The sequence below is a fragment of the Danio rerio genome, chromosome 8 (assembly GCF_049306965.1).
Source record: "Danio rerio strain Tuebingen ecotype United States chromosome 8, GRCz12tu, whole genome shotgun sequence".
NCBI lineage: Eukaryota > Metazoa > Chordata > Actinopteri > Cypriniformes > Danionidae > Danio > Danio rerio.
Window position 1 is genome coordinate 13,719,039 of NC_133183.1, and position 12,901 is coordinate 13,731,939.

Below are 12,901 nucleotides of genomic sequence, written 5' to 3' on the forward strand. Positions count from 1 at the left end.
GGAATAAGAACGATGGCAAATCCAACAAGTTCAAATGTAGCTTTTGCAAACTGGAACAATGAGCGTTACTTTACAAGATTAAAATAGTGTAGATTATTGTACAATGTTTTATATATTTTTATAGTCATTTGACATATTAGAATTTTTTTTAAGAAATGTAATCTTTACTTTGCCTGGTAATTAGTAACTTTTATAATTATGTAACTCAGCTACTGTTTGTGACTGTAACTGTAACTAGTAACTGTAACTAATTACTCTTTTAAAGTAACCTACCCAACACTGCTAAAAATCAATCATATTCAATCATTTCCACAAAAACTGAAAGTCCCTTATGTCATTTATAATAAATCATCACTGTCTGCTAGCACTTCCTGTCTTGTGAGCCCATGGGAGGCTAGTTTTGAACACACAAACAGTGCGCCTGCTGTATTTTTGCACATACTGCTGCTTTTGTGCAGCCGTACCGCAGGATGAGGTCTCATTATTACCTTTTCAGTGGGTGTGAGATCCTCCTTGTTTGGGAAGTCCTCCCGGTGTTTGGAATCTGGGTCAATTCCCTCCTGCTCCAAATATTGCACATTCATATTCAGCAGCCAAGCAGCTGTGCGGTCCAATGCATTGGGATTCACAGGAGATGGAGCCTAATAAAAGTTCATTTGAACACACACACACACACACACACACACATTATTGTCTCTTAATATGCCCACGCTAGCATCTGCAGCCCCATTTCTAAAAAAAAAAAGAAAAAAGGATAGAATATTTTGTACATTGTAAAAAAAATATATATATATATGTGATTTTTTTGTTTTTTTGTTCTGTTTAACTTTTATATAATTGACAAAAGTACCAAGTATGACATTCTCATTATAATTGCTAGAGCACACTGCAAATAAGTTTGGGACAGAGATATGTTCAACACAGTGTTACAACAACTTTAAATTTAATCGCAATGCCTAATTGTTAGAGAATTTAGAATACCTTCCGTTAAAGTTTTACAAGCTAAACTGTTGCCCAATTTCAAATCATTTGAACCTTAAGCAGCTCATCATTCTATTTTCCTCATGAGCCATATAGTTTCATTAAGGGTGATACCAATTGTTTTGGTATTTATTGCTCATTAAAATCTGGATTAGAACTGATACTGAAAACTAAATGTAATTTTTCCCTGTAGAAACTTAAACCAATCCCCAGAATGTCCCTATTACACATTTCCTCTGTGTTTTTAACCATCTAGAGCTCAGATTAGCTTTAGGCCATTCCCACACCAAACTGCACACTTATGCACTTTTCTACACCATTTTGTAGAATAAATAGTGTAAGTAGTGCATTCACACTGCAAACTCTAAAAATAATAAGTGCACTTTAATTACCCGGATAATGCACTTATTCATTGGTAAATAGAAGAGTGTTATGTTGGACACTTCACGCACTTAACGACCAAGCTTTGCTCACGTAACGGAAGGGGAACAACCGGGTGCTAATGCTTGATTATTTATTTTGGATTGTGAAAGCAAAATTCTCCTACGAGAGTGATTATAGCGCCTCCCGATGGTGAATGCGATTATACTCATGGCAGCTATTATTTGGTAGTTTTATCATTTATTTTGCTAATTTGGCAACCATCAAACGTCATCTGGGAAACATTTTGAATTTCCACTTAGTAAAAAACCCATTAGTGTTCCATTTGGGATGACACTACATACATATACTATGTTGTTGAGTGTGTAAGTACATAAGTACATAGTGCATGAGTAGATAGTGGATAGTGTGTCATTTGGGATGCAGTGCTATACTGTAGCTTTGTCCTTAAAAAAAAAAAAAGATTCAGGCTGCCTTTCTTGATGGAGCCGTAGACCAGTGGTTCCCAACCTGGGGTCCGCGCCCCCCTAAGGGGGGCGCCAGAGTTCACAGGGGGGGCGCGGGAGAGGATAAGTATTGAGGTAGAAAAAGGCATAAAAATGGTCCACTATTATAAAGGGCTTTGCAATTAATCGAAAATCCGATTTAGATTTCGGTTTCAAACGATTATAAAAAGCATTAATCGAGATAAATGATTATTGCATCATATTTCGCCACAGTTGTACACGTGTTGCTCTTAAAAGCGCGAAAGAGCTTATGTGTGTGTGCAGCACGATCACGCAGTCAGAAGCATGCGGCCGGTCAGCATTCACTCTCATTCGCACACTGAGACGAGCAGAGGAGCGCAGACATCTAAAGTCATCTTAACGTGAGCGCTTTAATGGTCAAATAGGTGTCAAAACGCGGTGTTTAGTGATTATTAACATTAACCCTCATTTGTATAATAAACAAACGAGTTGAGGATCAAAAGACGTGAAAGAGAAACCATTAAAGATACAGCGCGCTATATCCTTCTGCCGCCTGTTTTTATCATTTTTAAACAAACATAACGAGAAAACCCTCGCTGCTCTTGACTGAAGGAATGCTGTAGCTAAAGTGTTTTTCTTACAGTGAAGATGCTTAAAGCACAGTTTGTTTCATATTTTTATTCTATTGTATTCATTTCTCTTTCCTTTGCAGGGTGGAAAATAACTGTATGTATACAGTTGAAGTCAGAATTATTAGCCCTTTTGAATATTAGCAAACCTTTTCCTGCCCAATTTCTGTTTCATGGAAAGAAAATTTAATAACTTATTTCTGAACATAATAGTTTTGATATCTCATTTCTAATTACTGATTTCTTTTTGTCTTTGCTATAATGACAGCATATAATATTTTACTAGATATTTTTCAAAATACAAGCATTCAGATTAAAGTGCAGTTCAAAGGCTTAGAGTAATAAGGCAAGTCATTATAACCGTAGTTTATTCTGCAGACAATCAAAAATAAATATTGCTTAAGGGGGCTAATAATATTGACCTTAAATTGGTTTCAAAATATTTAAACCTGTCTTTATTCTAGCTAAAATAAAACAAATAGAAGAAAAAATATTATAGGAAATACTGTTAAAATTCCTTGCTCTGTTAAACATAATTTGGGAAATATTTATAAAAAAAAAATCTCAGGAGCGCTAATAATTTTGACTTTAACTGGCAATGGTTTTGAATAATCGTGATTACAATTATGACCAAAATAATCGTGATTATGATTTTTCCCAAAATCGAGCAGCCAAAAAAATAAAAAAATAATCTAAACACATGATTAAAATTCCAACATAATAGTGAAAATAATTAAAATAAATAACTTTAAATAATTATTTAAATTTTGCTCACTCGCGCAATCTGCTTGTCAACGTATCGTAAAGGCAAAATCAAAACAAAAATGGCAGACAAACGTAAATGCAGTGATTCTTCAGAGGCGAAGAAAAAGATTAGACAGTATGACAAAGCCTACGTAAATTTTGGTTTTATTGAAGGCCAAGACAAGTTAAAACTGATTAATTAATATTTTCTATACATATTACTATATATTAATATTACACAAACACACACACACACACACACACACACACACACACACACACACACATATATATATATATATATATATATATATATATATATATATATATATATATATATATACACACACACAGTACATATGTGTGTGTGTGCGTGCGTGCGTGCGTGTGTATTTATATGGTGGGGGGGCTCCAATGTTTGTATATGTTTATTGGGGGGGCCCCAAAGAAAAAGGTTGGGAACCACTGCCGTAGACTGTTCAGTGACAGCAGTTTTGCTGAACCCATTTGGCTTTATTTAAAGGATTTTTTTCACCGAAAAATGAATAATCTTATATTAATTACTAACCCTCATGTCATTTCATGATTTTTTTTTTTCAGATGAAACACAAAAGCTCTCTGATCCTCCATAGACTCCAAGATTAGAGATGGTCAAAGTCCGGAAAAAAACCTAAATATTGTCAAAACATTCCATATGACCTCAGTGGTTCAATTGTATTCATATGAGGCTCCAAGAATACTTTAGTGTGCCAAAGAAAAACAACAACAACAACATAAAAACAACTTCATTTTTGTCTTCTCTTACTCATGAGCAGTATAACATGAGTCAGCCATGCAACACAAGCATTTTATTTCCCATAGTAAATGCACACCCCTACCTAATGCAAAGTCATTTTAACAGGGTTTATTTTTACTGCACAAAAGTGTTCTTGGAGCTGACTAAAGTCAAATTATGGAGTTGAACCACTGAAGTCACATGAAATGTTTTTGGTTCCTCCAAAGTTCATAACTTTGAGCATCTCGAGCTGTATATGGATAAGAGACTTCTGGGATTTCTACTAAAATATCTTAATTTGTATTCTGAAGGTGTTCTCAGGGGATTAAAATGACAAGAGGGTGAGTAATTAATAACATAATTTTAATTTATTTAATAATTGTCATACCCTTCAACACAGCACCATAGCATTGCCCTACAAAGGCAGAGATTTCACTGGATTTCATGAATCTTTTCACAATATTACTGTACATATACATTTACATTAGTTGTCGAAAGAAATGATAACATATGATCAAGCTTTGTTAACAAAGATTGAGATGCACTATTTTGAGCTCAATTTGAAGCTTACACATTTTACTAGTTTATCTGCTCATGGAATGTTTCAAAATGGATTAATCTGGATATTCTGTAACCTTTACACTTCTTTTTGCCTCTGTTTGGAGTGTGTTGCCACCATAAATAAGTTTATATTTGAAAAATACATTAAAGTTTGTCAGTAAAACCTTGGAAAGCATGTCTTTATACTTTTACTTTCCATTAAAAAAGTTAAAGAGAATTAACAAAATCACAGATAGATCACTTCTTTGACTTTTACAAAACATCACATCCTTTTCATAATTGGGTTGGTAAAAGCTATAGTATGCAATCAATCGTGCACAAAAACATGCACACAAACAAGTGCCTTAAAACTTTTCAAGGTGACAACAACGCTTGCTGGAAAATAAAAGAAAGAAAAAAAAAAACGCTTGATCAATTTTTAATGAAGATTTATTCAGCAGACTTCAAAGGAACAGTTTGGACAATGCGAGGAGTCATTTAATCACTAGCGCAGAGCCTGCAATTAATTCTGCTTGTCTGCTCATTCCTTTCACCTCTGACGGCAAGAGGGCTTCGTTTGTTCATCCTAACCTAAGAGCCTTGTTTGATTGTAGCGATGCACCGAAAGACTCATTAACCCCCAAGAGATCTAAGTGCCAAGTTGTTTTAAGAATATCAGCCGAGTGCTAGCTAATTTAGTGGTTTCTAAATGAGTTCTGGGAATACAGCAACTCATGGATCTAGTGAGACACAAAGAATGTGATCGACTTTAAAACACAATCCCAAATCTTGGAAAATGATCATATCTTGGAACTTGGAAAAGTGTTTTTTTTTTTCTTGATTATAGCCGTAACAACATTGATTAGGCAGTAACTGAGAGCAAAACATGGGCAGTGCTTGCCCTGCATCCTCGTTATGTCGTTTCTATTGGCTTTCTGGCCATTATTAATGTAAATCTATTGCATTTGTAAATCTGGAATAGAAACTACTTTCCAATTAGTTATTTTGTGTTTTTATGTCCGAAATTTTATTTTGCATGATATTGCTATCAAAATATAAAACACATACCCAGGAGACGTGTGGCTTTTGACTTATAACTTTTCTGTATTGCTCCAGGACCAATTTCATATATTTATGAAATAATAAAATCTGGACGAAGCAGTGGCGCAGTAGGTAGTGCTGTCACCTCACAGCAAGAAGGTCGCTGGGTCGAGCCTCGGCTTCGTTGGTGTTTCTGTGTGGAATTTGCATGTTCTCCCTGCGTTCGCGTGGGTTTCCTCAGGGTGCTCCGGTTTCCCCCACAGTCCAAAGACATGCGGTACAGATGAATTGGGTTGGCTAAATTGTCCGTAGTGTATGAGTGTGTGTGTGAATGTGTGTGTGGATGTTTACCAGAGATGGGTTGCAGCTGGAAGGGCATCTGCTGCGTAAAAACTTGCTGGATAAGTTGTGCAAGTTTTTTACACTACTTAAGAATCTATAGGTTTTTTTTGTTTTTGTTTTGAACATTATAAAATCTAGATGCTGGAATAATAAAGCCTAACGTGTCTTCTTTCCAAAGATATATGAACTGTGAAGGTAGACCAAATTACTCAGCAACTGTTACTGTTTTATATTGGGAAGGTAATTTTTAAAATGCCTCTGGCGGTGAGGACAAGTAGGACACCGATATAGTCTCAGAAAACCTTTTACAGAAATCTTATTTTGCATGCTATCTTTATTAAATTTGAAATATAAACTTATGAGAGACTAGGCTTTGTTTGTTTATGAAAAAACAAATATTAAAAACACTACAATTTTTCTTTCTCATTACTTCATAATATATAACTTTTCATATTTTTTTAGCATGAAACTTTCTAGATGGATTCAAAGTGTCTTCTTTCCAATGATATTTAATTTTTGTTTGTAGCTCACTGGGGTCAAGGACTTTTACTATTTAAAGTTAGGTAGGTGTAAATACCCAAAAATGAGTACTGGCTAACACAAGTAACTACTAAAATGAGGGAACAAATTCTTGATTATACACATACTTGTTTTCTAAAAAGCTTCTCAAAATAGTGTAGAAATGACAAGTGTAGTCAAAATGACTGAAAACACCATCCAATTATGGCTACCAGTTGTTTTAAGTTCTTAGACAATATTTGGTTTTATACAAATTAAAATCATTTGGGTACATAGGGACTGAATAAAGTGAGTGAAACACAACATCTGCATAAATCAACAACAAGGGTTTTGGTAAACTAAATGTTGATGATTTAAATTTGCACTAAAATTATATTTCTGATGAGTACAATTAAATTGACATAATTGACATGAATATGACATGATTAAATATCATATTAAATATGACATGATCTTTTCATCAAGATATAAACCATACCAAATAAAGCCAAAACATTTGTATTGCTTCCTGGTGGGTGGCTGCAGCACATATCATAAAAAAATTGTACAAATGTAACAAATACATTTTCAAATGAGCTTTTTCCATAAACGATTTAGATAATTTTAGGTAGTACTTATTTTAATTCACATGCTGAAGTACGTTTATATGTGTATTATGTAAGTTTGACACCCAGCGGTTGAACTTACATTACATTCCTGGATTAAAAAAAACATTGGTTGTCAGATTGAGGACCACCAGAAGCGAGTCTGACAATCGAGCCTAAAGGCTGATTTAAGTCATGTTCTATATAAAAGTAACAGCACACGATAGAGTTTTTGTTCTAACCAACACCTTAAATTAATATATTAGAAATGGCTTGCAGCTGAATAACAGCAAACTGGCAATGCTTACCTCAGGTAAACCTCATGTGCTTTTACTTATGTTAAATGTGTTAAAACCAAAACAAAGACAGATATTCTGGCACGTAACACATTTTCAAAGCAGAAAATCTGACTTCAGCATTGTTTTTCAGATAACCAAGATTGTTCAAGTGGCATGTTTCTTAAATATTTGCAAACATATTATGGTATTTTATGCTTTAGAATTGTCAAAAACTTATACAGAACATTTAAGTGTAAAGTGTTTATTTTTCTAACACGTTTGCTTTTAGTTAATTGTCACATGTGTATTTGCAATTAGGCCGAGAAGGGTATAAATGGAGGTCAGAGCCAGGTTCAAATGGTTTGGTCAGCTCAAAGTGGGTGGGACTTAAGCTCCAAGGGGGCTGAACACACCTCCTGGAGTTTTCATTTATCTTGTACATAACATGGAGTCCAACCTACTGTGTTTTATGAATGTCTACACCTACCCTAACCCTAAACCCAACCCTAGACCCAATCTAACAGTGACCTGTTATGTTTTATTAATGTTTATACAGTACCTACACCACCCCTAAACCCAGCCTAACTGCAGCATAAGTCCCTCCCACCTAGAGGTCTGCAGGAGGCTGCAGTCATACCTACTTGATTGGGCTAACTAGTAAACAAGAACCCTATCTAATTGGTATCGTTTCTAGTGACATCATTGCACAAGGTCACAGCAACCATACTTGGAACATTATGGCTTCAGTTTTAAATAATGAAATGAAATAGACACATTTATGAAAACTAGAGAAATAGTGTTCAAATGGACTCACTTGTTTGTGTAGTGTGCGCTGCTTGGACTCTGGACTGTCCCCTTTGGAGGACGAAGACTGTTGCCTCAGTCTAGTGCCGCTGCTGGGCCAGTCAGGAGACGATGACATCATACTTCCACTGGAGGGCCGTGGATAGGGAGCAGTGTTGAGCATGTTTGGTGGAGTGCGGCCTCTTGTAATGGCTGGAGGTGGTTGGTCTATCCGGCGCTGCGGGCCAGCACTGTTCTGCCGCGGTACATTGGTCTGGTGTTGGGTCTCTGTAAGTGACAGCTGTCGACGTGTAAACTCTCCAGGACGTTGAATAAATTCATCCCCACTACTGCCCCCTCCGCCGCTCGCCCCTGTGCTGGACTGGCTTATAAACGGGTGCTTTGGCCCCGCGGTAGCTGCTTCCTCTGCATTGCTGCTGATGGAACTCTGGCATTCAGATCCTGAATCGGCCACTGCACGGGGTGACACAGGCAATCCGGCGGCCATCTGGTACACAGGGTTCTGGAAGGAGAGCGGGGCAAGCAGCTGGGACCTTCCTGGGGCAGACTCTGTGCTCGGGGTGGTGGGGGTCTGACCTGCTCTCCTCAGGGTTGGACCACTGGGCGTGTTGCCCTTTATGGTGCGGGTGGTCCACATTCCTGCGCTCTGGCCAGCAGACGCCTGGCTGTCGTTGATGGGGTCACTGAAGGAGGTGTTGGCAGCGCTCTCTAGAGAACGGCTGTCCTGCAGGTCCACCATTGACAAGCTCTTGCTACCGTTGGGGATCTGAACATCTGGCTCGTTGGCCTCGGAGTAACTGGAGCTGCGGGCGGGTGACGGCTGAATCACAGAATTCCTTGTGACAAAGAACAGGTCCTTGTTTTCGGGGGTCGGCGAGGGCAGTCGAGTGAAATCCACCAGCCTGTCCAAAAGATGACAGGACAAAATGAAGATCACAGCTGTTTTTTTATTATTCAAATTAAACTCATTATCTAGCTCAGGGGTGTCCAATTATTCTCCTGGAAGGTCAATGCCCTGCAGAGTTCTGCTCCAATCAAATTATCTACAAGTTTCTGTTGTGTCTAAAGACCTTGGTCACGTGGTTTAGGATTTGTTTCAGTTTGGTAGGAGCTAAACTCTGCAGGGCTGCTAGGTCAGAAATCACATATTGCACTTGCTTACTAGGCTTCTCTCAAAATTTCTTGCTGTGATTAATTGCTTAAACTTTTGTCATGATACATGGTATCATCAATATATTGAGCTGCAAAAAAGATTACTTTAACAGGCAGAATAACCTAAAATACCTACTGTTTTACTTTAAAGCAGAGATGCCTAAAGTTGGCCCATGGTAACCTTTGATTTGGCCCACCCTCCCATCAGAAAAGAGTGGGAGCAGGGATGGGAATGTGGAATGGAAGGTGGTTTGACAGAGATTGTAAGATTAACGTTGACAAATTCAACGTAAATTTTTGTTTGTTTGTTTTGTGACTGAACAATAAAACAATAAAAAGCCAACTGAAATGAAATGTTTCAAATAAATGTTATAAATGAATCAGACTTTTAAAATGTGAATACTGTCACTTGTCAAATAGAGGACAATGCACAAGACATCTGCGAGCAAATCAAGGCAAAGCCAAGAGCAGCTCGACTATATTAAACATTGAATTGCATTGTGTTATAAATGTGATTGTTTATTTTTTATTTTTTTCTACTTTTCTGGTAATTTTTAATATTAGCTAATAAATTAGGAAATTACCCTTGGCAAACTTAATGTAATATATATATATATATATATATATATATATATATATATATATATATATATATATATATATATATATATATATATATATATATATATATACATACATACATACACACATATATATATATATATATATATATATATACATACATACATACACACATATATATATATATATATATATATATATATATATATATATATATATATATATATATATATATATATATATATATGGCTCATAGCCCTCAATCAAGGTTGGTTTTTGGCCGGTTTGGACACCCCTGCTTTAAAGTGTTACCTATTTTGTAATATATTGAATATTTATTTATTTATTTATTTATTTATTTATTTATTTATTTATTTATTTATTTATTTATTTATTTATTCTGAACATGTATATGCAATTAAGGGTGCACTCACACTATGCTATCCAAACCATGACCAGGTGCGTTTCCTGGTTTGTTTGACAAGTATGAGTGCTCCAAATCGGGCCCAGGTGCGGTTCAGTTGGCCGGCCCTGGCCCGGTAGGAAGAGGTGTGCCAGAGGTTAGGCTTTGGCGTGGTACGCTTTTAGTGTGAGCGCAAATCGTGCCTAAGCCCGAAACTGAAGACGCAACGTCACTTTTAAGGGACTGTTTCAGATGAGTTTATTAATCATTCTTACTTTTCAATGAACGTGAACTGTCATAGTTTATTACAGGCGCAAACCCCTCACTGCACGACAGCAAACCTCCTAATATCTGCAGTGTGAGGGCTTTTATGATAACTTATGAATGCAAAAGTTGTGGATCTGTTCTGCAAAATATTTGATTGTGTGTCACTGCATCCGTAACGACTAAAAATAATACAAAACTATATAACTAAAGCACATCCACTGTGTTGAGTGAGAGCGCTTCTCTCTGTTCAACTGAACAGCGCACCATCGATGACAAAAGCGTACTCTGTCTCGGATGCAATGTGAGTGCAAGCCGTTGGGAAAGAGGGGACAACTGCGCTTCGGCACGGTTCAAGGCAACTGTACATAGTGAGAGTATGCCCAAAGTCTCATTAGAAAACTTTAATGCATTAAATTTCACAGTGTGAAATAGGCATATTATAGTTATGTTAAAGTTAAGTAAAAAAATTTATTGAATTCATTCACACTCATACACTATGGACAATTAAGCCTACCCAAATCCCCTATACCGCATGTATTTGGACTGTTGGGGAAACTGGAGCACCCGGAGGAAACCTACACAAACGCAGGGAGAACATGCAAAGTCCACACAGAAATGCCAACTGACCCAGCCGAGGCTTGAACCACTAACCTTCTTGCTGTGAGGCTACAGCACTATCTATTGCACCACTGTGTCACCCTGTTCTTACATCGACTTTAGTTAAATTAACTGATGTTAACAAATGGAGCCTTATGATAGTTAACAAATACACTGTATATATATATACACACACACACACACACACACACACACACACACACACACACACACACACACACACACACACACACACACACACACACACACACACACACAAACACACACACACAAACACACTCACAAATATATACATATACATATATACATATCTCCTTTTAAGTCTTCAAGCATTAATGAACCACCACTAATAAAACCGTCAGAATATTCCTAAAAGGGAACTCTAAACGTTTAAATAATAAATAACTATTATTCACAGCACTGTTAAGTGCCACATTATTTTCTTTATCACAATATATTAAATTACTGAATAGCAGCATAAATGTCTATACTTTACTATACAGAATATTTGACAAATAAGTGTTATAATTATAGTATTAAGTATTATAATTATATTAAAAGTATAGTCAAAAACAACCCTTGACCTATTACTTCCAGGGAGTTTTCTCTATCTCAAGAGACCCCAGTAAATGATTTAAGAATGACAATAAAGCAATGCAACTGATGTTAGGACACTTAGCAACATGAGAAATGCACAGTACATACATTTTTTTACAAACATTAAAAATATAAGCAACATTTTAGAAGTCCTAAGCAATTGCTTATTCAAAATAAATACCTACATTGCAAGAGAGAGTACAATTCCTATGCAGCCCATGACACATCTGATCTAGCTAATTTTCATGGCTAATGAATGTGTGCTGATATGATAGCTGTCTGAACACTGACAAAAAAATGTCTTTTGATTTAAAACTATGTAATAAAACTCTACAATCCCAGTGTAAGAGAATAATATATGTATAAAGAGATCTGAGAGTACTTATTAAAACATGTGCAGTCATTACCAGATGCAAGTAATCTTCCCTGAAAGTGATCATTGGAGGAGCAGGGATTTTTATATGAGTCAGGACACATTTTCTCGTCTTCAATTTTACCCTATTCCACAACAGCATGATGAAGATTTTACTAGCTTGCAGTTTTCTTCCCCCAGCTCAATTTACATTTCACACTGTCACATTCAAGACACTCACCTAAATATAAAAGTGCTTTAAAAGTATTTTCCACATTTCACAGACTGCCACAGCGAATAGCCATCAACTCGCATGGATCACATCCCAGAGCCCACATAATCTAAGGGAGTTTTTTTAAATGTTTATTCATCTTCTGTGAGCACTTACTCAGTTTAGAATCTAAATAACGTAAAAAAGAAGAAATTCTTGTAACATAAGATTATTATTTAACCTAGACTTACCCTGTGATCTCACTGTCCATCACCATCTTCTGCAGACCGGTGGACAGGCTGCTGCTAGGTAGACTAGGTGACCCGACACGCTCAGTGGGAGACGGTACAGGGGCTCCGGTGGGGTTTGTAAGGGCTGAATTCACATCTCGCAGGATCCGAGCTAAAGGTCCCAGCTTGGTGATGGTAGTCTACAACACAATGGAGGACTGTGACTGTCTGCAATCCAACTTTTAGAGCAGTGTGAGCTCACAGTGGCGGTACACACACTATATAATTTTAGCATAACTGCATTCAAATATGCAAGTAAACTGCTTTACCTAATGTTAGGGAAGAAGACTCGCTCTTGCAATTATTTACACTCAGAACAAATGAATTTTACTGTGACGAAAGAT

At 36.6% G+C, this 12,901-nt stretch overlaps 1 protein-coding gene across 13 annotated transcripts in view; it reads right to left on the bottom strand.

Moving 5' to 3' along the window:
* dab2ipa (DAB2 interacting protein a) overlaps positions 1–12,901 on the bottom strand; it is a 212,658-nt gene that overhangs the window by 14,783 nt on the left and 184,974 nt on the right. For all 13 annotated transcript variants that reach the window (XM_017357419.4, XM_009303797.5, XM_073910098.1 and 10 more), the window contains 3 exons: positions 12,519–12,697; positions 8,096–8,987; positions 489–641 (listed from right to left, as the gene is read on the bottom strand). In XM_017357419.4, the coding sequence (XP_017212908.1) occupies positions 489–641; positions 8,096–8,987; positions 12,519–12,697 (1,224 nt within the window). The remainder of the gene's footprint in view (positions 1–488; positions 642–8,095; positions 8,988–12,518; positions 12,698–12,901) is intronic.